Source organism: Panthera pardus, unplaced genomic scaffold (genome assembly GCF_024362965.1).
Source record: "Panthera pardus isolate Hobbes unplaced genomic scaffold, ASM2436296v1 HiC_scaffold_27, whole genome shotgun sequence".
In the NCBI taxonomy this organism is placed as follows: Eukaryota; Metazoa; Chordata; class Mammalia; order Carnivora; family Felidae; genus Panthera; species Panthera pardus.
The window spans coordinates 86,002,430-86,029,732 of NW_026526843.1; the positions used below are offsets into that span (position 1 = coordinate 86,002,430).

The following is a 27,303-nucleotide window of genomic DNA, read 5'->3' on the forward strand; positions in this document are numbered from 1 at the left end:
TACACTGGGGCAGAGAATGGAGGGTCCGGGCCGTGTCACCTCGGGAGCCGCGGCGGGCTCAGGAGGGGGAGGGGAGCGGTAAGGAAGGGCGAGGTCCGGCACCGCCCGCGGCGGGCGTGAGCAGTGAGTGAGGACGCCATGGTCGGCCTCTGCCTGCCGGAGAGCTGGGTGGTGGGCCCAGACCCACGGCCCGGGCAGTCCCGCGCTCCGGGGGGTCCCGGGGCCTCGCCGGGCCCGGTAAGGGTCGCGGCGCACGGCCCCTGACCTCCGCCCTCCGAAGAAGGCGCACACTTTTGGCACCGCTGGAAATAATGGCCTCCGCGAGGAGCGCGCTCCGGGAGCGGCTGCTGGCCCAAGCCGGGCGGCACGGGCGCCGCCCTAGGCCGGGCCTGCGCTCCGGGCCCCCGATCCCCTTGCTCGCGCCGAAAGTGAAGGGGGAAAAGCCTCCTGACCCCCGGCCGGAGGGAAGGAAGAGTCGCCCACGGGGTCTGGCTCGCCGATCACGGCTCCCCACCGCCCAAGGTCTGTTGGCAGCACTTTGGGGCCAAGTTTTCGTGCTACCCGCGTTTTGTCGGTAGTTCACTATAGTATCGTAAGAAAAACAATGACAGGTTTGAGCTGGACCTCCAAAATGTGGTTTCTTGTGGCTGTGATCTCGGGGTGGGGGGGTGGGGTCCTTCGTGGAAGAGTTGGGGCTGCTTGTGGACAGGCCTAAGAGAAGACATAGTTAAGATCCTCAACACAGCTTGCAGCCCAGAAAAGCCTTTTCTACCCCACACAACATGCCTTAGACAACAATAACACTTTCTTGTTCTGGCCGTGTCTTAGATGCAAATCAAAGTCACTAGTCTAGTTTTCAATCCCAGGTGTAATTGGGAGAAAAAGAAAACATGCCTTCGGTCCATTACTCTTTCCAAAAGACAGGTCTCGTATAATAGATCCGTTACAGGGCACACCTCCAGTCTTCAGAGACTGGGAAGTATTAATTAATCGACTTACGAAGACAAGATTTCTTTTATTAACATGGATTCTTGTAGATTTTTCATAACCAATAGACAAGATAGATTTAACTTGGATTTCAAAATATAAGAAGACAATTCCGCGCTGACTCAGTAATCCTAGCAGTATTCAGCGAGAAGCTATAGAAATCCCAACTGATTTTGCACACAGACACGGTTTTAAATTGTTCCCCTGAGACCAGTAACTAGACTAACAAACTGTGGTTTCATATAGATTATATTTCATGTTTAATTACTTTCTCTGCAACACCTCTTCCTTTCTTCACGGTGTTCCGTTTTATTTGAACGAATATGGAGAGCTGAATGCTTTCTACAGCTAAATTAACGTGCATTGTTAACTTTGTCACAAACACAACCTTCCAGTCCTGGGAGATTTTGACACCACGATCTTCTCCCCACACACACTTAAGACTTGCACGGGCAGAGAGAAAATTCAGCCAGCATTTGGCCATATTCCTGGAGTTGGCCATTCTTGACTGAGGCGCTTAAGAATTATAAGGCTACCCACCCCAAACCGGTCAAAACCGTTCCCACCACATAATTGTTAGGAGATAATAGCAGCAGAATTGCACCGAGTGGATGCAGTGGGGTGGTGTTGGAGTCAAGAGGTCCTGGATTTGAATCCTTACTGCGCAGGCTGTGTGACCTTGGGAAACTTCCTTCTCCTCTAAGCTGGAACTGTATGTCTAATCCAACTACAGATATCCATCCTCCATTATGATGCACGAGACCATTTTTATACAGTAACATCAATCTCCATACACTATGTAATTTTTTTAGAACTGGAGCGGTTTATAATTTGTCAAATGTATACACCATAGGTAGGTATGAAGCCTCCAAGGTTTCGGTCCTCACTGGAGAGAGAGAAATGGTAAAGTGAGATAAATGACTTCGTAATTATTTCTCTGCAAAGTGAATCCGAAAACCCATCTGGAAGGCAGAGCTATTGAGCCAGAGGAGCATGAACGGTGAAACCGTACAGACCTAGGTTTGAATCCTAACTCTACCACTTGCTAGCTGGTTGACCTTACACAAGTTAGTCTCGTTTGAGCTTCAGTGCTCTCCTCTGGGGGGGGGGGGGGGGGGGGGGAATCGATCCCCTTTACAACATTGTTTCGAATATGAATTTCCATGAGGTAGGTAGAGTGCCAGATACATAATATCCACTCAAAGACCTCAAAAAAAAAAAAAAAGTTGGAACTTTTAAGATCCTTTGTAGCTTTCACATTCTGGGTTCTAAATGTACCGGTCACCACTCTACCAATCACTGCCTCCTAATCACTCCCCAACCTCCCCATAAACCCAACACATAGTTTTAATCCACTTTTTACTTAAGGCATATAATCCCAGCATTGCTACCTCGCTTCTTTATTCCAAAATTCAACCTCATATCGCTTATTACTGACTCTTATTTCATAACTGTAACAGAATACACCGGGAGCTGGAGGAAATAATGTGAGTTTACCCAGGTGATATGACTAATATATGCATAGATAAATCAACATTTGAAAATTATATAAGTTTGTGTCATGCTGAGTCCGATTATGGGTTAATTAGTGCACAATCTGTAGTTAATACTTCTGTGAATACCATCAATTAGTATCAGAGAAGAAGCCCTTTCAATTATAGGAAGGTAAATTTAATTCATTTTTGAACAACTGAATACTTAACCCGAAGCATTTAGGAACATGTAGTTTATTTATAATGTTAATGTCACATAACCCGTACAGATAGAAAGTCACACAACAGAGTCCTGATTTATCTAGTCTTATAATTAGAACCATGCTTTTTTTATATCAAAAAAAAAATGTATTTACCAGCTCTTCCCACACTCGCCAGTGTCATAAAGATTACCCAACTGATATCCAAACACATTGATGACAAAAGTAAATAAGAGTAAGGGTTGAGGGGAGATAGAAGGCCAAATACAGACAGACTTTCAGTCATCACAAAAGCTTCAGTTGTCAGGGCACCTGGGTGGCTCAGTTGGTTAAGCATCCGACTCCTGGTTTCAGATCCAGTCATGATCTCGCAGCGCGTGAGTTCGAGCCCCAGGTGGGGCTCTGTGCTGACCGTGCAGCGCCTACTCGGGATTCCTCTCTCCCTCTCTCTCTGCCCCTCCCCTGCCGGCACTCTTGCTCTCCCTCAAAATAAATAAACGTTTTTAAAAATTTGTTTAAAAACCAGTTGTCAAAATCGTTTTGAGACTTCTAAATGAAGTCGAGACCACCCACACCCACCAGGAACCTAGACTTCTACTCTCACCAGGCTATAATAAGGCACCTCAAATCCCTACCACCACCCCAATCCAGCAGAAAGGAAGAATCCCTACCCCTCCCTGCTGGGTTGGTGTGACAGGAAGCCTACTGCCCAGTGGTGACCGCACCCTCGTGGTGTCAGCAGAAGCAATGTGGGGGGCACTAATGAGGCACTCCCATACCTCCCAGCCAAGGTGGTATCAATGCAGGCCCAATGGGGGTGTCAGAACTCCCATTCATATCTAGAAGTAACAAGATCTTCCCCCTCCACCAGTCAGCCAAGGCTGAGCGGGGAACCCGGACTTCTTTCACCCCTACCTGATAGTAATAAGGCAGTGCTTTCCCTTACCCCACCAGAGTGATGCCAGAAGAGGCCTGCTAAAACAGAAGATTTGGATAAGATCCGGAGCCGCCTAATCCCCAAGATGTCCAAGTTTCAATCAAAAATCCATACCAGGGCGCCTGGATGGCTCAGTTGGTTAAGCGTCCGACTTCCGCTCAGGTCATGATCTCGAGCCCCGCGGGGGGCTCTGTGAGGACAGCTCCGAGCCTGGAGCCCGCTTCGGATTCTGTGTCTCCCTCTCTCTCTGCCCCTCCCTGCTTGCACTCTGTCTCTCTCTCAAAAATAAATAAAATTTAAAAAAATAAAAATAAAAAAATAATAGTTAGAAAATACAATCAACAGATGTGAACGCTGGGGTGAATCAGATGTTCCAATTATCTGACAAGGGTTTTAATTTTTTTTTTAATAGTTCTTTTTGAGAGAAAGAGGGCACACAATCACGTGAGCACAAGTAGGGGAGGGGCAGAGAGAGAGGGAGACAGAGAACCCCAAGCAGGCTCCACACTGTCAGTGCAGAGCCCAACACGGAGCTCGAACTCATGAATTGTGAGATCACGACCTGAGCTGAAATCAAGAGTCAGATGCTCAACGGACTGAGCCAACCAAGTGCCCCTCTGACAAGAACTTGAAAGCAACCATCATGAAAATGTTTCAGTGAGCAATTATGAACCCATTTGAAACAAATGAAAAACCGGAAAGTTACAGCAGAGAATAGGAAGTTTCAGCAAAGAAATAGGAGATACAAAGAAGAACCAAATGGAAATTTTAGAACTGAAAAATACAGTAACCAAAATTAAAAACCCAACATATGGGCTCAACATCAGAATGGAAGGAATAAAGAAAAGCATCAGTGAACTTCAAGACAGAACAATAGAAATTACCCAGTCCGAACAACAGAGAGAAAATACACTGAAAAAAAATAAGAAAGCCTCAAGGATCTGTGGGACCATAAAAAAAAGATCTAGCGTTTGTGTCATCAGAGTCCCAGAAGGAGCAGAGAAAAAGGTTGGGGCCCAAAAAGTATGCAAAGAAATAATGTCCAAAAACTTCCCAAATTGGCATGGTCCCTGTCCTGAGTCCTTACTCAGAGAGTTGTATAAATAAATTCTATACTATTAAATAAGATCCAGAGTCTCCTAATACCCAAAATGATGAGTGCTATAAGCTTTGCCCAAATTTCTGTGGATGTTCATAGGAGAGGCATCTTTATCAGCTTAGAAGGACCAGAGAAAGCTCCTAGAAAATACCAGATGGATTAACAGGAACTAGAGGGTAGTGTAGGGGTGTGTGTGTTCTAGGCAGAGGCAGCAATATATCTGCAAAAGCACATGAGAGTTCTGATCTATTCAAGAAGTGGAGTATGGCTATGACCAAAAAGGTAAGGAAAGAGCTGGGAGTTGAAGTTGGAAAATTCAAAAGGGCATACTAAAGAATCACACCAATGGTTATAGTTACTTTGGGCACAGAAACAGTAACTGTAGCTTTGCTATTGGTGTTAATGCTGTGCGTTAAACAGAAGATCTCTGGGGTGCCTGGGTGGCTTAGTTGGTTAAGCGGCCGCCTTTGGCTCAGGTCATGATCCCACGGTTCAGAGGTTTGAGTCCCAGCTCAGAGCCCCCTTCAGATCCTCTGTCCACCCTCTCCCTCTGTCCCTCCCCTATGTTCTCTCTCTCTCTCTCTGTCTCAAAAATAAATAAACGTTAAAAAAAATAAAGAAACATAAGATTTCCTTTCACCTGGGCTCAGCAGCTGCCACAAACCTCGACGACTGTTGGCTAACCAACTGGTCTAGCCCTTTTGCTAGACCAGGGGTCAGAAAACTAGAACCCACAGGCCAAAACCAGCCTGCCGCCTTTATGGCCATTTCATCATACGTTAAAATTATATGCAATCCAAATTTGGATGTCCATAAATAAAGTTTTATTAGGACACAGTCATGCTCACTCATTTATGTACTATCTGTGGCTACTTTCACAAAAACACAGAGTTGGATAGGTGCAACAGACAATGTATGTGGTAGTCTCATCACTTCCCACTGCTGCTTAGTGCCCTACGAATCACAGTGCTGCTGTCATAGCTTGGCGGTTCTTCAAGTGCCACGCGTATGACACCATCACATTTTTTTATGACCGATACATGTCTATCATGCCGAAGCAAGAAAAAAGAGAAAAATAGACTTCAACTATCACGCCTTAAAGGCACAGTGGCGTGTGGATGATTTGGTTACACATTTGGCGGCAAAATATTTGTCATATATGTCGACATTACGAGGCTACACCCACCACGATATTCCCAATCGATAGGAAAGCAACAGTACGAACAATTAAGAGTATTTAAAACACTATTTCATCCCAGCAGATTTCCTTCACCAAAGTAAAACATGAAAATGAGACTGCAACCAGAGTCATTTTCTGAGTGGCTCATTTCTTAGCCAAACAAGGAAAGCTACTTAATTGAATTGTATTCGATGGCACCAGCCAAAGTAATGTGTCCACAGAAAATACAGGTAAGGCTATTAACCTTTCAGCTAGAACAGGCGCTTGAATTGTTGAGGACAGGGGGAGCAACATCGACAGTCAACTAAGAAACAAGGTAATTACCGGAGTAGGTTTCCTCGGCTCTTCTTGAGTTAACGGAGAATCCTGATACTACTCCGTCGTTGTTTATTGGAGGAGTCAATGCCTTGGTGGAAGTGACTGAAGAATTGGCCTCAGCTTTCAAAGAAGCTGGAAAGCACTGATGCGGTACAACATGAAGTGGAACCTGCTAAGATGTGTTACGATCGGCGGTAGTAAAAAGACGTGTGAAGCAGAGAAACGCTTATTTGAACAAATTGCAAAGTTTGTGAAAATGCAAGGTGTTTAGACCCTGTGCCACTCGTATTCTTTTTTTTTTTTTTTTTAAGTTTATTTACTTATTTTGAGGTGGGGAGGGGCAGAGAGAGAGGGAACGAGAATCCCAAGCAGGCTAACAGTGCGGGGCTTGAACTCACTAACCATGGGATCATGACCTAAGCCAAAATCAAGAGTTGGACGCTTAACCGACTGAGCCACCCAGGTGCCCCCACTCATTGTATTGTTCATCAGTAATGACTTTGTGATAATATTTGAATTTATCATGTGTTATTTTTTTTTAAGTTTATTTATTTATTTTGAGAGAGAGAGAGAGTACAAACAGGGGAGGACCAGCGAGAGAGAGAGAATCCCAAGCAGGCTCTGCACTGACAGCACGGAGCCCCAGTGCAGGGCTTGAACTCACAAACCATGAGATCATGACCTGAGCTGAAACCAAGAGTCAGACACTTAACTGACTGAGGCACCCATGTGTTATTTAACCAGTAGTGTCCATGGTAACTTCATTCACATTCATGGACTTAACCATCATCAGTTCCATGACGTTTTATCATAAGTAAAAACTGAGGGGTACCTGGCTGGCTCAGTCGATGGAGCATGTGACTCTTGATCTCAGGACTGTGAGTTCAAGCTCCATGTTGGGCATGGAGCCTACTTAAAATTTAGCAATTAAAATAAAACATCTAAAAGAAAAAGAAAGAAGTAAAAACTGAATGTCCTGACTTGCCCTACCACATAGCAGTTGAATGTCTTAGCAGTGGCAAAGTTCTATTGTGATTCTCTTGAGCTCAAGTCCAAAATTGAAAGTTTTTCAACGAGGAGAACAGCCTCCAACCACTATTATCAAACTATGAATGGCTTTGGAAGTTAGCTTTTGCTGGAAGCTTGATAATCTGTCCCAATGAACTTCACCAATTCCAAGGTAAAACAACACTTATACACGAAGCTAACAACAGTGAAGTCACTTTGATGACGACCAACATTGCCTAAGTTACAGGTAACGTCAAGCCACTTTCTATATTTCCATGCTATCAAAACTTAAACTAAGAAGCAAATTATCTATTCCTATACAAATTTGCAGCATATGTATTTTCTGAGTTCAAACTACAGTTTTAAGTGACCTTCTTCAGACCTCAATGCAAGTGCAAAGGAGATTTCTGTATTGCAAAATTCATTTAACTGTACAATTGAGTAGCTTCTACCTAACCATCCCACTTGGAAGTGATTAAGTGGCAGTGTAATGACATACAAAAAGGCAAATATCAAGAGAAAAATCTAATAGAATTATATAAGTGCCTTCCATGCAATGAACATGCTCTGTTAAAATCATATGCACACGGATATTTGCAAACTAATTTGATAGAAGGTAGTAATTTTGAATCTTAAGCAAAATGTATTCCAAAAACAAAGAATCCCATTTTTCTCAGTAGTAGACCTATATTGCCAAAACCTACTCAATTATCACTATTAGATTTTTAATTTCATCCATAAAATATTCGTGGAGATTTATTTTTCCTCTGGCTATAGAAGTAGCTACATTATATCTGTGATCTTGCCTCTTGACCTGCAAAATCTAAAATACTTACTATCTGGTCCTCTATAGGAAAAGTTTGCCAACCTCTGGCCTAATTAATTGATTCCATGGGACTTCCAGTTAAAAATGATGTATTATACATTGCTCTTTGTTCCCAAGTGCATCCTGTCCTAACTTCTCACAAAAATCCCCTGAATTCACATTAAAAAAAAAAAAGACAGGACTTCAGGATATCAAAGACTAAAACTGACAGGTAATCTAAGACGTGGATCTGGGTAAAATTGATGTTAATTATGAGATAGATGGTCCTAAATGGCTGGATTAAGAAAATCACAATCATGGTTTACCTTGGCTTCATTTCCTCAAAGACGTTGACTGAAAAAGGTAGGAAAGCCACTTCTTTAAGGCCCACACTCTATCCCCTGATGACCCACCATCATCTGTCTCCCCACTCACAGACTTGGTGCATAAACCAATAAGAGATGACAGTTTCTCTATCCTTGAAGGTTGCTCACCAGAATACTGATCCCTACACCCACCTCCACTCCATATCCTCTAGACTCCTCTATTTCCTATTTATGTAGGCAGAAAGATAAAACCAGGGGGCAGGAAACCAGATAGAGATTGGGAGGAAAAGGGAGGAGACTTACATTTAAGGAAGTGCGGTCCTCATAACCATGGCCAGCTTCTTGGGAGTGCGACCTGAGCAGGCGCACGGGGCCCCATAAGAAGGGCCTTGCACTTGGTTTCATGCTCCGCTGTTACCATCTTGAAATTCTTAATTTTTGATCGTAAATTAGAGGTACAAAAGGTGAAGTTACACTATGTGGACATTAGCGTGCTCTCCAGCAAAAGACGGGAGATGGAGATTTCATCACTACTCCCATAAACAGATGGTGGATCCGAGGGTAACCAGCTCAATTGCCTGTAAGCAGATGCAGAGCCCACAGAAAACTTTGTTTTATTTGAGAGCAAGGAGAATAATCAGCACGGAGCTATGAGAAGAGCATGACATCTAGAAAAATCAGAGAAAATCAGAGGAAATGAGGACTCTTCTTCACTATAATCCAAAAGGAAATTTCAGAAACCTGTTGACAATTTTTTTTAAATCTTATTTAGTTTTGAGACAGAGAGAGTGCACGTGGGAGAGGGGCAGAGAGAGAGGGAGAGACAGAAACCCAAGCAGGCTCCAAACTGTCAGCGCAGAGCCCAACACAGGGTTCAAACTCACGAACCATGAGATCATGACCCGAGCCGAAACCAAGAGTCAGACGCTTAACCGACTGAGTCACCCAGGTGCCCCAAAACCTGTTGATATTCTTAAAGCTTCTGTAGAGAAAAAAAAAAGAAACAGAAGGAATGAAGAGGCAGGACTGAGATGAAAATCCAACAGGTTGTGATGGAAAGACAGACAGGGGAAGAAAAATGAGCAAGTGGCCGATGAAAGCAGAAAAAAAATTAAAGTACACACTGGAGACAGTAAAAAGGAAAATTCATCCAACAGAAAAGTAAATTTGGTGTTAAGAACAAAGCTGATGTGAAGAAATTGAATGGAGTATAAACAGACAGAGATGGAAACAATGAAAGGGGACACACAGCTGGACACATTATGGCAAAATGGGTTAATATAAAAAATAATAAGTAAGCTACGATATTAAGGTATCTGTAATTGTTGAGGCCCAAAAAATGAAATCAGATTGCCCAGATAAAAACAAATGTCTGCCTGACAGTTTTAGAGAGAAAAATTGGTGACCCCAAAATGTAATATATATGAGTCATCTTTTTTTTTTTAGCTTATCTATTTATTTTAAGAGAGACAGCATGAGTGGGGGAGGGGCTGAAAGAGAGAGAGAGAGAGAGAGAAAGAGAGAGAATCCGAAGCAGGCCTCACACTGTCAGCACAGAGCCCAATGCAGGGCTTTAACTCACGAAGCAGTGAGATCATGACGTGAGTGAAACTAAGAGTCGGACGCTTAACCGACTGAGCCACTCAGGAGCCCCTGAGTCATCTTTCAGTAAAGATCTCAGAAAGGGGCACTTGGGTGGCTCAGTCAGTTAAGCATCCGACTCTTGATCTCAGGCCCTGATCTCAAGTCGATCTCAAGCCCAGCATGGAGCTTACTTAAAAATAAATGAATGAATGAAAAATAAAAAATAAACTTAAAAGAGATTTCAGAAAAACACTCTCTGCTATTTAAGGCATAATAAAATATATGACATTCTTGAAAGGATTGGTTTGTGGCATTTTTCAACCAACCAAGAAATGGGGGGGGGGGGGAAGCTCAAGAACGGAAAGGTCATGGAGGGGAGCATTATGCCAAAATAGAAGGGCATCTAAATAATTGCACCACATCTAATTATAAAACTAAATCTGACCTTTCATCCATTTTGAGTTTATTGGTGTAAGAAAGTGGTCCAGTTTCATTCTGCTGCATGTTGCTGTCCAGTTCTCCCAGCACCTTTTGCTAAAGATACTGTCTTTTTTCCACGGGATACTCTTTCCTGCTTTGTCAATGATTCGTTGGCCATACATTTATGGGTCCAATTCTGGGTTCTCTATTCTATTCCATTGGTCTTTGTGTCTGTTTTTGTGCCAATACCATACTGTCTTGATGATCACAGCTTTGTAGTAGAGACTAAAGTCCAGGATTGTGATGCCTCCCGCTTTGGTTTTATTAACAAAACTAAAAGGCAACCGACAGAATAGGAGAAGATATTTGCAAATGACATATCAGATAAATAGTTAGTATTCAAAATCTATGAAGAACTTACCAAACGCAACACCCAAAGAACAAAGAATCCAGGGAAGAAATGGGCAGAAGACACGAATGGACACTTTTCCAAAGAAGACATCCAAATGGCCAACAGACACATGAAAAGATGCTCAACATCACTCATCATCAGGCAAATACAAATCAAAACCACAATGAGATACCACCTCACACCGGTCAGAATGGCTAAAATGAACAACTCAGGAAACAACAGATGTTGGTGAGGATGGCAGAAGAAAGAGGAACCCTTTTGCACTGTTGGTGGGAATGCAAACTGGTGCAGCTGCTCTGGAAAACAGTGTGGAGGTTCTTCAAAAAATTAAAAATAGAACTACCCTACAACTACTAGGAATTTATCCAAAGGCTACAGGAGTTCTGATTCATAGGGGCACATGTACCCCCAATGTTTATAGCAGCACTTTCAACGATAGCCAAATCATGGAAAGAGCCAGATGTCCATCAGCTGATGAACAGATAAAGATGTGGTTTATATATACAATGGAATACTACTTGGCAATGAGAAAGAATGAAATCCTGCCATTTGCAGCAATGTGGATGGAACTGGAGGGTGTTATGCTAAGTGAAATAAGTCAGTCAGAGAAAGACCGATATCATATGTCTTCACTCATAGGTGGAACTTGAGAAACTCAACAGAAGACCATGGAGGAAGGGAAGGGGAAAAAATGGTTATAAACAAAGAGGGAGGCAAACCCATAAGTGACTCTTAAACACAGATAACAAACTGAGGGTTGATGGGAGGGGTGGGGGAGAGGGGAAATGGGTGATGGGCATTGAGGAGGGTGCTTGTTGGGATGAGCACTGAGTGTTGTATGGAAGTGATGAATCATGGGAATCAACCCCCGACACCAAGAGCACCCTGTACATGCTGTATGTTAGCTAACTTGACAATGAATTATACTAAAAAAAAAGACCCAAAAACAAAAAACTAAATCTGAATCTCAATATTTTTTCTCTCAAATAAGGTACTGAATTTTAAAAATAGTAATAAAAGTATATAAAGCTAAAACCCAAGTTACCATTTTCATGGATTAGCATGGGGAATGAGGTAAAAATAAAGTGTGCTAAATTTTATATCTCAAAAGTGTTATTCAAGGGGAGCCTGGCTGGCTCAGTTGGAGGAGCACGTGACTCTTAATCTCGGGGTTGTGAGTTCGAGCCCCACATTGGGTATAGAGATCACTAAAAAAATAAAACTTAAAAAAAAAGTATTATTCAAAATACGCCATTTCAAAACCAAATATATTATTTCACTCTGGACTCATCAATTAGATAAGAATAAGTTAAAGAAAGCTTTTGAAAAACCTACAGGTATGTGTCAGGTAATATACGTACTATATCAATTCAGGAAACAGAAAGGTATAGTAAAAAGTACAAGTTTCCCCTTTCTCCAGGTAGCTGCTTTCAACTAATAGAATAAAATCCTTTCTAAAGCAATGGAGAAGATAAAAATGAAACTGAAAATCGGGGCGCCTGGGTGGCTCAGTCGGTTAAGCGTCTGACTTCGGCTCAAGTCATGATCTCACAGTTCGTGGGTTCGAGCCCCACGTCGGGCCCTGTGCTGACCGCTCAGAGCCTGGATCCTGCTTTGGATTCTGTGTCTCCCTCTCTCTCCGCCCCTCCCCCACTCGCACTCTGTCTCTCTCTCTCTCTCAAAAATGAATAAACGTTAAAAAAAAAACTAAAAAAAAAATGAAACTGAAAATGAAGAAAATGGAGAAATGTTAATAAATAAATCGCAGAACAAAATGGCATAAAACCAAAGATTTCAGAATTTAAAAATGTAAATCCCCTGTTAAAAGACTTGGCTGAGTAAAAGAAATTTTAGTATAAAATTACCACTAAAACACAACATGATAGGTTACAAAGTAAAAAACAGACAAGGACATTAGAAAACGCAGACCAAAAGAAGGGGGGGGGGAAGAGTTGGCAATATTAGAGCATCAAAGAAAGCATTAATTCGGCCAAGAGAGGTAATTTTATATTAGTTAAAGGGTAGAAGTAAAATTCTCATCATGTTGACATTCAATGCCAGACCATCAGATACCATCCAAATATACAGATATATCAGAACATACAAAATAGACAGATCTTCCTTGGCTTATGATGGGATTCCTTCCCAACAAACCCACTGAAAGTTAAAAATATTATTGTAAATCAAAAATGCATTTAATACATGTAACCTCCCAAATCTCCTAGCTTAGCCTGGCCTACCTTAAAGGGGCTCAAAACACATCAGCCTCCAGTTGGGACAAATTATGTACTCGGAGCCTATTTTGTAACAAAGGGTTGAATGGCTCATGAAATTTGTTGAATCCTGGATCGAAAGTGAAAAGCAGAATGGTTGTAAGTGTATCAGTTGTTCACCTTAGTGACCGTGTGGCTGACCCGGAGCTGACCCAGCATCATAAAAGAGTTTCGTAGCACATATTGCTAGCCCAGGAAAAAACCAAAATTCAAAATCCAAAGTACAGTTTCTACCGAATGTGTATAGCTTTTGCACCACCATAAAGGCAGAAAATTATCTAAGTCAAACCATTGTAAGTTAGGGACTGTGTACATAAAGAAAAACTAGTGGAAATTGTATTAGTGAGGGTTCTCCAGGGAAATAAAACCAATCGTGTGTAACATATATGTATGTATATACATTTAAAGAAAGAGAGATAAAGAGAGTTAAGGGATTGGCTCATGTCATTGTCGGGGCCTGAAAATCTGAGATTTGTAGATCTGTAGAGGAGGCCAACAGGCTAGAAACTCAGATAAGAGTCGATGTTGCAGCCTTGATCCAAGACTTGTAGGGCAGACCAACAGCCTGAAAACTCAGGCAGAGTTTCTATGTTGCAGTCCTGAGGTGAAATTGCTTCTTCTTTGGGAAACATCAGTCTTTGCTCTTCAGGCCTTCAACTGATTGGATGAGGCCCACCCACATAATGAGGAATAATCTGCTTTACTAAAAGTCACCTGACTATAAATTTTAATCACATCCACAAATACCTTCACAGCAACATCTAGATTGGCGTTTGACCAAACAAATGTGCACCATAGCCTGGCCAACTTAACACATAAAATTAACCATCAGAGAAATATAGGGAGAAATTGACATAAAGACAAAAGCAATACACGACTAACATATCTCTTAGCCATTAGATATATCGAGCAGATCCAAAAATAAATATGAATTTAAGGAGGACGGATACTATTAAGACTATATATAATACATTATGGATTATATATAAACTACATATGATGTTATATATTTTTTATATTATAAATTATATGAATAGATGAGAATGATGGTAACAATCCAAAAAAAAGTAATGTTGGATCCATACCTCACACTTTCTACTAGGATGTATTCCAGATGGATCAAATATTTAAATGTTGACATTGAAACTACAGGGGCGCCTGGGTGGCTCAGTCGGTTAAATGTCTGACTCTTGATTTGGGCTCAGGTCATGATCTCAAGGTCAGTGCGGAGCCTGTTTAAGATTGTCTCTCTCCCTCTCCCTCTGCCCCTCCTCCACTTGTGCCACTCTCTGTGTCTCTTGGGGAAAAAAATTCAAACTATTAAAAGTACTAGAAGAGCCATGGGAAACATTTTTAGGATACTCTTAGAGTATGGAAAGCCTTTCTGAGGATGACACAGAACCCAAATCCATAAAAAAAAAAAAAAAAGAACCAATAAATTTGACTAAATATAAATAATCTCTCTGGCAAATCCCTTCTAAGCAAAGTCAAAAGACAAATGAAAAACCAGGAGAAAATACCTGAAATTCTTATCACTCACAAATGCCTCATTGCTTTAATAAAGTTCTTACAAATCCATAAGAAAACAAGACTAGCAATGTAATAAGATATTGATAGGAGCAGTCACTTCATGGAAAGAAAAATATACGTGGCTCTTAAAAGAATGAAAAGACACTGGAAACTTAGTCATAAGAGGCAAGCAAATTACAAGCAATCTGAGATACCATTTTCACTGGTCAGCATGGCAAAGATACAAAAGATACACTATGCTGTTGATTCTGTGGGAAAATAGGCACTTTCATACATTGTTGCTAGCTATTGGTAACATCCATTGGAATGAACCTGGCAGTGTTTATCAAAATTTCAAATTGTGGGGGCGCCTGGGTGGCCCAGTGGGTTAAGTGTCTGACTCCTGATATCAGCTCAGGTCATGATCTCACGGTTCCTGGGATCAAGACCCACTGCCCCTCTCCCCTGCTCATGTGCTCTCTCTCTCTCTCTCTGTCTCTCAAAATAAATAAATAAACTTAAAAAATTCAAATTGTGAAATCAGACCCTGTGAGATCATAAAAAATATATATTGCTCTCTGCTCTTCCTCCTTCCTGGCACAGGACTCCTAAAACCCTTGTAAATTCCTAAGTGGTAAGAGCACTAGGACCATCTTTTGTTCTAATGAGGTGACTGTAGGTGAGTCCTGGATGGGGGCTGGCCACCAGAAAGATCAAGCCATGATTAGAAGCTTGTGATTTTCAGCCTTGACCTCCCTCACCTCTCCACAGAAGGGAGAGGGCTGGAAACAGAGTTAACGATCAATCATGCCTACATGAGGAAGCCTCCATAAAAATCCCAATAGCAGGGGGTTCAGGGAGCTTCCAGGTGGGTGAACACATTCACATTCTGGGAGGAGCACGAACCCCAACACCATAGGGACAGAGAAGCTTCTGTGCTCGGGACCCTTCTAGACCTCGTCCTACATATCTCTTCGTCTGGCTGTTCATCTGTATCCTTCCTTTATCACGTCCTTTAATAAGCCACTCTAGCAAGTTAATTGAACCTCAGAAGGGGGGTCATGGGAACCTCCGATTTGTAGCCACAACTGCTGTGGGTAACCTGGGAACCTACCACTTGTGACTGGCATTTGAGGTTGGCGGTGGGCAGTCTTGTGGGACTGAGCCCTTAACCTGTGGGATCTGACACAATCTCTAGGTAGACGGCATTGGAACTGGGTTCAATTGTAGGATGTCCACCCGGTTTCACAGAGAATCGACACGTAGTCACAATGTGGTAGTTGTGTGAGTAGTAAAGGAGACACACAGGTGGAAAACTAGGTTTCTCGGAACACAAACCCCCTATTTCCATTTCTAGTAATACCCTACGAATATATTTGCACATTAATGACATAATTTACATACACAAACTTCACCACAAGTTCATTTATCACAGTAATATTTATAATAACAAAAGTTTGGCAGCAATCTAAATGTCTACCAGTAGGGGCCGGGTTCAGTGAATTATGATATTTCCAAAAAGAACGAGGGTGTTCTCTTTTACTGACATTGCATGATCTGTAACATATATTATTACACAAAAAGAGACAAAATAGAGAACGGTGAGTAAAGTATGCTGCTCCTTGGTGAAAAACGAGATAAAGTACATACGTAATTCCTTACAGATGCATAAAGTAATATCTTAGGAACATAGAAGGGAAACTAATAATTTTGACTGCCTCTGGGGGGTGAAAGCGATTGGCTAGAGGACAGAGGTGAGGAGAGATTTCACTCTATGTGCTCTTATGTACTTTTTTAAAAAAATATTTGTTTTTGAGCGAGAGAGAGAGAGAGAGAGAGCCCAATGTGGGGCTCAAACTCATGAACCTCGACATCATGACCTGAGCTGAAACCAAGAGTTGGCTGCTTAACCAACTGAGGCACCCAGGCGCCACCCCCCTTATGTTACCATTTGAATGCAGAATCACATTACCTACTCAAATATTAAAACATTTTAAGTAAGAAAATATGATAAAACATTTAAACTTGGAAGCCTACCAGTAGATAATGCATGCTTCACTGTTCAAGAGACAGCTAATAAGAAAATCTCAATTCTGGAAAGCAAAAATTACACAGGCCACGTTCTTTGACCACCATGCAATAAAGCTAGAAATGAGTGCAGACTCTCGCGGTCCCCAACACAGGCCTCAGTCCTGCCTAAACATGAAGCCTCCGGAGTTCAATTATGACAGAGGCTTTCTAACTTAGTCCTTTGCTCGCTTTTATTCCCTCACCATAGAGGCTATTGAAGAAAGAGGTCAATCGTGAGTCCAGATACAACACTATTGTGCCCTATTGCAGAATGTCTTATTAAATATGCTTTCTGAACGCAACTATGTGACCGAGACCTTGATCTGTCTCTCTGGATGGGGAGGATCTATCTGGGAGTCTGGCTCAGGCACCAAAAGATTACCATATAATTCATGTTTTCACTCCCTCTTCTCCCCTTATCAGGCCATTCCCAAAAGGTGATTGAGAGGTCACCTCCCGACCTGCCTATATCTCATTAATAGGGGAATAGTGAAAAGTGTATGAGGAGACACTGATGTAGCTGGAGATGGGGGTCTCAAATACCCACAGGTAAACATCACCCTCTTACTGGATATCTTGATCTTTTTACCTTAACAGTGTAGATCAGAATAGGTAATCATGTGATGTCACAGAGGTCTCATTGGTAACCTAACAGATATGATGTGAAATGTTTTAGCAGGAAAAAACTGTTCAAAAAATTTTTTTAAATGTGTATGTATTTTTGAGAGAGAGAGAGAGACAGAGAGCAGGTAGGGTAGGGGTAGAGAGAGAGGGACACACAGAATCCAAAGCAGGCTCCAGGCTCTGAGCTGTCAGCACAGGGCCTGATGTGGGGCTCAAACCCATAACTGTGTGATCATGACCTGAGCTGAAGTCGGACCCTTAACCGACTGAGCCACCCAGGTGCCCCAGAAAAAAACTGGTTTTTTTTTTAACGTTTATTTATTTTTGAGACAGAGAGAGACAGAGCATGAGCAGGGGAGGGGCAGAGAGAGAGGGAGACACAGAATCTGAAACAGGCTCCAGGCTCTGAGCTGTCAGCACAGAGCCCGATGCAGGGCTCGAACTCTCGGCCCATGAGATCATGACCTGAGCCGAAGTCGGACGCCCAACCGACCAAGCCACCCAGGCGCCCCGAGAAAAAACTGTTTTAAAAAATTGAATTGCAAATAATTGAATGAGTGGGTATGTGAGTGCACATGCGTGTGTGTGTGTGTGTGTGTGTGTGTGTGTGTGTGTGTGCACATTACAATTTTCTAACATTATGAGCCTTTGGAATTAAGATATACAAACTCCAGAATATGGTTAATACTTTACTGATCAAATATCAGACATTCTGAGTAGATGACCTTTTATTTAAATGTTTATATATGTAGAAACATACAACGTGTGTTCTATTTTTGCCTTTTCAATTCTCCGATACCTGGTTACATAGTTCATGATAGTAGATATTCTCTGGTAAAGTAACTATTGTGGTGTCTGTTTTTCTGATTCGACCTTGGCTAAATACACAAGAAAACAATAATTCCAATCAAAATCCTAATGGAAAAATGTTAAAAACCTTTCACAACTATTAAAATGCTTCATCCAGAAGAGAAAAAGAATCTAGCAACAACAGAAAAGCCTCTGAAGAAGTATAAAGGCGGAGCTAGGGAGAGATGTCATTGCCCTACCAAATGTTCCTGCCTGTTCTAAAGCTGTATCAATTTTAAGGAGTGTGAAACTGGCACAGGAAAAGAGACAATGTAACAAGCCAGAAGGAACAAAAGTAGACACAAATATTAATGGCAATTTTATGATATCTCACAATTATTTTTAAAAAATTAAATAACTCCAACTTATACCAAAATTAGTTTGGGATAGATTTAAGAGTTACACGTCCCCCAGTGTAACACTTGGTTGAGGCAAGACTCCTTAATGGATGTTAATACCATTGGATGAAAGAAACAGGATATTCACATGGTGGGAAAGTTATCACCCCATAGGTTACTCACTAGCTTTGAAGGCAGGTATCTGGTGGTCACCACCTTAACCAAGTATTGTAGTAAAAAATACTTAACCCAAACCTAATCAAGCCTCTAGACCTGACTTCAAGTTTAAAGAAGATGAGGGTATGGGGAGCCTGGGTGGCTCAGTCGGTTAAGCATCCGATTTCACCTCAGGTAATGATCTCACGGTAGGTGGGTTTGTGGGTTCGAGCCCCGCGCTGGGCTCTGTGCTGACAGCTTGGAGCCTGGCGCCTGCTTTGGATTCTGTCTCCCTCTCTCTCCTTGCCTCTCCCTTGCTTGTGCGCTCTCTCTCTCTCAAAAATAACGAATAAATAAACATTAAAAAAAAAAGACTCACAAATTTAACTACATACAAATTTCAACTTTTGGGTCACACATAAGCACCATAAACACATGGCACACGATCAACTGGAAAAAATACATATGTAACACATTTGACAAGAAAAATTGAATATTCTTGTTCTGTATTCCAGTCCTGACAACTCAAAAGATAAATCAGAAATATGGAAAAACAGAGCCCAGTCTGAACATCGCTTCACTCCTGGGCTGTGTGCTTTCTTAGGCAAATTCCTTAACCTCTTGGAGCCTTTGTTTTGTCATCAGTGTGTTGCCGGTGACAACCTTAAAGCGCTGATGTGGTCCTGTGCTTGACATATAATAGCCTCCTAATAAATGGTGGTTATTATTTTTCACTGTAACTCATATTCTACCTTTGCTACAATTCTTTTTTTTCCAGGCGCCACAGTTTTTTTCTTTTTCTGTGTGTGTCTGGGTGTTATAGTACTTTATGCATACTTGCCGAAACTGGAAACTACCCTGTTATGAACTGAATAGTATCCCCCCCCCAAAAAAAAAATGTTAAAATCCTAACCCCTGGAACCTCAGGATGTGACCTTATCTGGAAACGGGGTCATTGCAGACATAATTAGTTGAAGGATGCGATCATACTGGAGTGGAGTGAATCCCCTAATATGACTGGTGTCCTTACAAGAAGAGGGAAATTTAGACACAGACACCAGAGGGAAGATGGATGCAAAGACACATTAAAGAAAACTGCCGTGTGACCACACTGATGTATCTCCAAGCCATGGGATGGCAAAGATTGCCAGCAACCACCAGAAAGTGGCAAGAGGCAAGGAAGGATTTTCCCTTACAGGTTTCAGGGGGATCATGGCCCTGCTGAGACTTTAATTTAGGACTTCCGGCCTCCAGAACTGTGAGAAAATTAACTTCTGCTGTTTTAGGCCACCCAGGTTTTGGTATTTTGTTGTGGCAGTCCCTAGAAAGCTAATGCCAACCCGAATATCCTCCACTGAGTGAATATAAAACAAACTGTGGTACATCTACACAAAAGAATACAACATGAGTGAATCACAAAGGCATGCTGAGTGAAAGCAGCCCATCTCCAGAAGTTACATCCTGTATGATTCCACTTATGTAACATTCTGTTAAAGGCAAGTCGACAGGGACAGAGAACAGCTCAGCGTCTGCCAGGGGTGGGGTGGGGCCAGAGTTTGACTACAAAGGGGAAGCGGGAGGGAGAGTTTTGGAGTCACAGAGCTGCTCTGTGGCCTGATTGTGGCTCTGGTTACATGAATCCATGTATGTGTTAACAGTTACAGAACTGTATGTCCAAAGGGAGTTAATTTTACAGTCTGTTAATTTAGGTATTAAAAAAAAAAAGATACACACACACACACACACACACACACACATATACATATGCCCAAATAAATATCTTTTTAAAAATGCTTTAAAAGTGGGGCACCTGCGTGGCTCAGTCGGTTAAGCATCCGACTCTTGATCTCAGCCCACGGTTCGTGAGTTCGAGACCCACATCGGGCTCTGAGCTCTTGGTACAGAGCCTGTTTGGGATTCTGTCTCTCCGTCTCTCTGCCCCTCCCCTGCTCGTGCTCTCTCTCTCTCTCTCTCTCTCTCTCTCAAAATAAACGAATAAACTTAAAAAAAAATTGATAAAAATACTTTAAAAGAAATTTCCCACCTGGGACAAAATATATTTTGTCTCAAATCTTCTGGGTTAGAATAGCTGCTCCCAAGCCAGAGCCAGGTTCCTGGGGAGTTTGTACAATCCTGGATTCCAGGGCCTACTCTGGGGCTCACTCATTTGACCCTTTGGCAAGGTCCCCCACGGATCTCAGGGGATGCTGGGACACTGGCTGTAATTAATGGTCAGCAATGCTAAACGAGGCCTTGGAGGGGGGTGGGCAGGGGCTGGGTGGGTGCTGGAATTGTACTGCTTGTTTCTTGTTTGCACCTGCATGAAGGATGAACCACAAGGAGACAATGAAAACTCCGAAAGGGCTCTAACTCCAGGCCTCCTCTGAGGGAGGGTCAGAAAGAACCTGAAATCATGTGTTGTTACACACAGGATGATTTTGTTCAAAAGCACTTGGTAGACAACCAAGTGGCTCTGCCCAGATAGGGGAAATGCCATTGTGAGGACGAATGTGGCTGACCCCCAGCCAGCAGGGCCAAAGAGTATCATTAATAACCAGAGCTGCCCTCTACTCTAAGCTTTAAACCATTCATGGGCTGGGTAAAATGCTAAGGACTCTAATCCCTACACCCATCTTGTGAGAGTCATGTGTCACTCGTTTGACAGGTGAGGAAACAGAGGCTTTCAGGAGCCCCAGATCACAAGAGGAAGAGGTGTCAGATGTGACACGGCTGGCAGCTCCAGCCTTGGAAGTCAAGGCTGGAAGCTCCAGCCTTCAAAGTCAAGACCCGTGAGAGGGACCCTTGAAGCCTGATATCAGGCTCTCGCTCTCTCTCTCTCTCTCTCTCTCAGAACATGCTCCGGAGAAGGGGATTTGATGTCCCTTTTCACAAAGGCCGGTGGAGGTTGTCAAGGGCACCCTGAAACCCTGGCATATAGTACAGAACTCACAATCAAAATCGTTTCAATTTTATATAGTGGAATGGCTTTTTTGAAAACTATTTTAGGGGCACCTGCATGGCTCAGTCGGCTAAAGCGCCAGACTTGGGTTCAGGGCATGATCTCGCGGTTCGTGGGTTCGAGCCCCATGTTGGGCTCTGTGCTGATAGCTCAGAGCCTGGAGCCTGCTTCAGGTTCTGTGTCTCCCTCTCTTTCTGCATCCCCCCCCATCCCCCCCGCCCTCTCCTCCACCCCCCCAACACTCAGTCTCTCAAAAGTAAACATACTTTTAAAACCCTGTTTTCTACGCAAATCTAATCTAGAAAAGCAGAGTTGGGCCACTGTGGTCAAGGGTGGGGGCAGGGGTGGCTTCAGGCTCCCCCAGGGCTCCCAGGGTGCACCCCAGTAAAGGCTTCTAACAAGAAGTTGGCACTTACTGTGAGAAGTCCAGGCGGTGCCATGATGTCTAAAGCTCTGAGTTTGGGTTGGAAGGAACCAGGTGGGATCCTGGGGGACTCACTCCTGGGTTATTCAGCCTAGGGCAGGGCGCAGGATACGGGTCCATCCGAGCTGAGCACCACCTTCCCATCCCCCCCCCCCCCCCCCCCCCCCCCCCGCCGGCCGGGCCGGGGTCGACCATGACGCCGTGGCTCACAGGATAAGAAACATCGTCACCGTGTTGCATGCAATGAATTTTATTCTTTAAAGATAAAAGCTCCCTAAGCTAAAAAGTCCAACACCATCCTTTTTCTTGCCCTTCTAAACGGTATCCGCTTGTTCTCTGTCCCAACTCAAAGTTCAACGTTCAGGTTCAATGTTGGCGTTGCCTCCTCAGCAGGTGTCCGGAGCTGGCCAGGACGGCTCACATCTGCATCATCACATGGACTTCCTTCTCGTAGATGTCAGGGATCACACCCACGGGGGAGTTGACCATGTGGACGGTGTTCTTGCTGAACAGCTTGAACTCGTAGTGGATGAGCTGTTCCCAGAAGCCGTTGTTGGGCCTGATGATGGGGCGGCACGACTTGGTCCACGCGTGGGCGTCCAGCAGCGACATGGCGTGGTACTTCATGAGGTAGGCCAGGCAGAGGGCGGCCGAGCGGCTCACCCCCGCGGCGCAGTGCAGCAGCGTGCGGCCCTGCTTCATCTCGACGCTGTGGATGTGGTCAGCGATCGGGTCAAAGAAGTCGCAGAGGCGCGAGCTCGGGACGTCAGCCACCGGCACCTGGACGTACTGGATGTCCTCGTAGAAGGTGTTGACCACTTCCGCCGAGACGTTGATGACCGTGGTGATGTGGTTGCTGGACAGCATGCCCTGGTTGTTGGCCGACACGCCGTTGCTGATGTACAGGCTGCTGGTTATTTGGGAGAGGCCATGGACGGTGGGCTGGCGTACAGCCGGAGCCGGGAGGGGACACGGAGAGGTCATCACGGTGGTGGGCGGTGATCTCCCTCCGAGAAAGTTCGGAGCGCCAAACTCGGGCGAGTTCACGTAGCAGCAACGCTGTGAATGTCTCAGGCGACGGTCTGGGGGTACAGAAAACCAAGTCACCGGTCACCACGCCTTCCCCGCCCAGGGGACGTCACAATCCTACTGCCCGCCCCGCCCCTCCCGGTTTCCATGGCGATGGCAACTTGGCCACCCAGCCCGGTCTTCAGAGAAACCCCAGATCTCTTTTTATCTCTGTCCGTAGCCCTTCATTTTCCAAAGCCCCAATTCTTATCTGCTGGACGTTTAAAAATGTCCTATTACAAGATATCCAGTATATGCTTCAACTGTTGGTTCGCACCGAACACAATATCAATGAATGCTTCTATTTTATTAGCATTGAGGGACCGGGCTTAGACTTTTTCGACAAAGTAGCAATATCATATTTTAAGCTGGGGAACAGCCTTTGGCTCACGTGATACGCTAATCTCTGTAAAAAGTATAGTGAGATACGGGGTTGGCTGGGTGAGCTGCCCTGATCCTTGCTTGCAGACCCTAGCCATAGAATTCGGTTCCTTAATTTTTTTAGTTTTTTAATTTATTTTTTTTTTTACTTTACATCCCAGTGAGTTAGCATATAACAAAAACAGATTCTTGAAATGCTACCCGAGATTTGCATTTCCTCACGGCTAAGATTTTTGTGGTGTGCCGTGGCTATAGGCAAGGACGAAATAGATGCCAGCCTGTTTGTGAAGGGTCGAGGGAATGATAACCTCAAAGGACAACACGTTTTTCTTTCTCCTGATTGGCATAATCCGATTATTGTGCATTGCTTAAATTGGCAGTCTCCACAAATCTATCTGGAAGAAAACAGAACACAAATATTAAGGACACATGAAAACTGTCTATTGGAGATAGCTCAGTTGGGCTAAAATTATTGGAGACAGTTTCGCCTCACATTTAAGATATGGAATCATAGGGGCTCCTGGGTGGCTCAGTTGGTTAGGCGTCAGACTCTTGATCTCGGCTCGGGTCATGATCTCACAGTTTGTGAGTTCAAGCCCTGCATCGGGCTCTGCGCTGACAGTGTGGAATGTGCTTGGGCTTCTTTCTCCCTCTCTTTACTGCTCCCCCGCTTGCTCTCTATCTTTCTCTCAAAAATAAATAAAAATAAACTTAAAAAAAAGATATGGACTCATAGATTGTACATCTATGGAGTGACGTGGAACCCCCTGAAGAGTATTGGAGTCTAGTTATTTCATAAATGTATGTATGCTTCCTACACTTTAAAAATGTAGTAAAATTGGGGCCCCTGGGTGGCTCAGTCGGTTAAGCATCAGACTTTGCCTTGGGTCATAATCTCGTGGTTTGTGAGTTCGAGCCCCAGGTCAGGCTCTGTGCTGACAGCTCAGAGCCTGGAACCTGCTTTGGATTCTGTTTCCCTCTCTCTGCCCCACCCCCGCTTGCGCTCTCTCTCTGTCTCTCAAAAATGAATAAACATTAAAAAAAATTTTTTTTAATAAAAATATAAAAATGTAGTACAATTAACCAAAATAATTTCATATACTATTCTCAAAGACAAGCATGACTCATATTAAATAGATCATTTATTTATTCTTTCAACTAATATTCTGTGATGCCCTTTTGTCTAAGGGATGTTGGATGCCTTAAAACTCCACTATGGGGCTTTTCCTAGGTGGGTGAGGAGTTGATGTTTTCTCCTCCTGAGTTTGGAAACAGGTGACTTTCAGACTCCCACTTACCTCTACTTTTCCTTAGTATTATTTTTTAAGATTTTATTTTTAAGTAATCTTTATACCCAACGTGGGGCTCAAACTCACAACCCTGAGATCAAGAGTTGCACATTCCACCCACTGAGCCAGCCAGGGGCCCTCACTTTTCCTTATTATTTAGGGAAGAAGATATATAAGGGGTTTCCCAAGGGCACACCCTCTTCCTACCACTGGGAAAAGACCCTGGACATCAAGAACTGGTTAACACTCAGATTTCTCAATTCAGTAGTCAAGGCCCATTCCAACCTGATCTAAGCCTGCCTTTCAAATCTCATTCATTCACCTTTTTTTTTCATTTTTAAAAAATTAATTAATTAATTAATTTATAGATTGCACGAGCAGGGGAGAGGTGCAGAGGGAGAGAGAGAGAGAGAATGTATTTTTATTTATTTAAAAATATTTTAAGTTGATTCATTTATTTTGAGAGAGAGAGGAAGGGAGAGAGCACGTGTATGGGAGGGGCAGAGAGAAAGACAGAACCCCAAGCAGGCTCCTCGCCATTAGTGCAGAGCCTTAGGTGGCACTCGAACTCACAAACTGAGAGATCATGACCTGAGCCGAGATCAAGAGTCTGATGCTTAACCCACTGAGCCATCCTGGTGCCCCTGTTCACCAAATTTTTATTAAGAATGTATTGTGTGGCAGACATTTTCACCCATATAATCCTTTAGTTCTGACCAAGCAAATCCAGTGCTCTTGGTAAATAGAAAATATACATTCCTACTTCCTTACCTTCCTCATGCCATTCCTCTCTTGAGAAACCTTTCTTGCTCCTGTCTGTTTACTGAATCCTATCCAGGACTCAAGACCCAGCTTGATTAACTCAAAAAAAAAAAAAAAAAAAAAAAGTATCAGCTGAGCATCCAATCTGTGTCAGGTACAGTTCTAACCTTGTGTAGATTCAATACCGTACACACAGGCCCAGATGTCAAAGAGCTTATAGTTTGGTCAGAGAGACAGATAGTCATAAAAGAGTCCAGAAGAGAGGGTGATTCATTGTTTTCTGTGTGTGTGTTTGGGGATGGGGGGCTGTAGGGGGAGGTCATGAAAGGCTTCACAGAAAACACGATCTGGAACAAAGCTTTTTGTTCATTGGTTGTTTTTTTTTTTTTTTTTTTAGTTACTTATCGTTTATTCGGCCCAAGTTTTTGTCTTGAAAAATTTCAAACCTACAGAAAAGCTGCAAGAACAATGAGGGGCCGTTTACCCTTCACCTATAATTGCCCTGTTGTTAATACTTCACCACCGCATTCCCTTTTTCTATTTAGATACACAAATACACATATTTAGTTGTTTCCTTGTTTCTTTTTGCTGAACCCATGGGTTGTTAGCTGCAGATATAGCAACACTTTATTTAGCCTTTTAACGTTCAGCACAGCATGTATCTCCTAAGAGCAAGTACATTCTCTACCTAACCACCGATACAATGACCATACTCGGGAAACTTAACATTGACCGAACATTATTATCTCATATATAATCTATACGCAAAATTCACCAATCCTCCCGATGATGTTACCTGGAACATTTCACACGTGTACATTAACATTTGGAACGTTTTTTGCCCCCTTCATCCGGGATGGAATCAAGGATCACACGCTGAATTCGGCATCTTTTCCTTTGAAACAGCTCCTGAGCCTTCGGTTTGGCCTTTCCGGACATTGACATTGTTGAAGAGTCCAGGCCAGTTTTGCAGAACCGCTCTCAGTTGGGATGTGTTCGATCGTTCCTTTGAGATTCGACTCAGGTGAAATGCTTTTGCCAAGAACGCTTCCAGAATGTGCCATTCTCAGTACATCGCTGTGGGGGGCATAGGATAGCCGTTTGTCCCATTAATGATGGTGGTAATTTTGACCACCTAGGTTAAGGTGACATTAGCTAGCTTTCTACGTTGTTTGAAGATAACTTTTCCTCTTGGTAATTAATAAGGAATACGTGTTGCACGGTGTTGGAAGAAATCATCAAGAGGACATAACTGCTGGTTGACCTATGAGTTGGACCTGGGCCATCAGAGGCTCCTCGTCTCCTTCCCTGTCTTTGGAATCCTTGGAATGTGCACTCCACTCGCCTTCCCTGCACTAGAAGATGCCCCAAGGACATAGCCTTGAGATAGTAATGTGGTGTTGAGACCATCTGGACAGTATATATGGCTGTACCCAGTTAAGGCTTTTATATAAACTTTTAACACTCTGGCGGGTGGGTGGGGACCTCTACTCATCTTGTAGCTGCCCTAGATAAACTTTGTAAGTTTCCTTGTTTATTAAAACTGCCACCTACTAATCTGGAGCGGTCTGCCTCTTTCTTTGATCTCTCCTTGCCCTGCGTTTTTGGGGGCCACTTGCGAACCAACAGGTGGTACTTGGAGTTTGTGAGAATATCTTTGGAATAGACTTGGAAGGATGAACACGAGTTTTCCAGGCAGACCAGAAGGGGGTGGGGAACCTAAGGGCTCTAAGGTGGAGGTGGGAGTTGGCCTCCCTGAGTCCTGAGCACAGTGTGTATGTGTGTGTGTGTGTGCGAGCGCACGTGTGTGCATGTGTGTGTGTGTTTAAATG

The 27,303-nt window shown here is 43.3% G+C and overlaps 1 protein-coding gene and 1 long non-coding RNA gene across 2 annotated transcripts; one reads left to right on the forward strand and one right to left on the reverse strand.

The window, feature by feature from the left end:
* Nucleotides 1–22,203: 22,203 nt before the first annotated feature.
* DUSP21 (dual specificity phosphatase 21) lies at nucleotides 22,204–23,045 on the reverse strand. The gene has a single exon (XM_019417344.2). It carries the CDS (start codon nucleotides 22,953–22,955, stop codon nucleotides 22,389–22,391), a length of 567 nt encoding a protein of 188 aa, XP_019272889.2. The 5' UTR covers nucleotides 22,956–23,045; the 3' UTR covers nucleotides 22,204–22,388.
* A 2,939-nt stretch (nucleotides 23,046–25,984) lies between these two features.
* Nucleotides 25,985–27,028, forward strand: LOC128773928 (uncharacterized). The gene is made up of 2 exons (XR_008418421.1): nucleotides 25,985–26,495; nucleotides 26,678–27,028. It is a non-coding gene; the product is annotated as an uncharacterized LOC128773928 (long non-coding RNA).
* The last annotated feature ends 275 nt before the right edge of the window (nucleotides 27,029–27,303 follow it).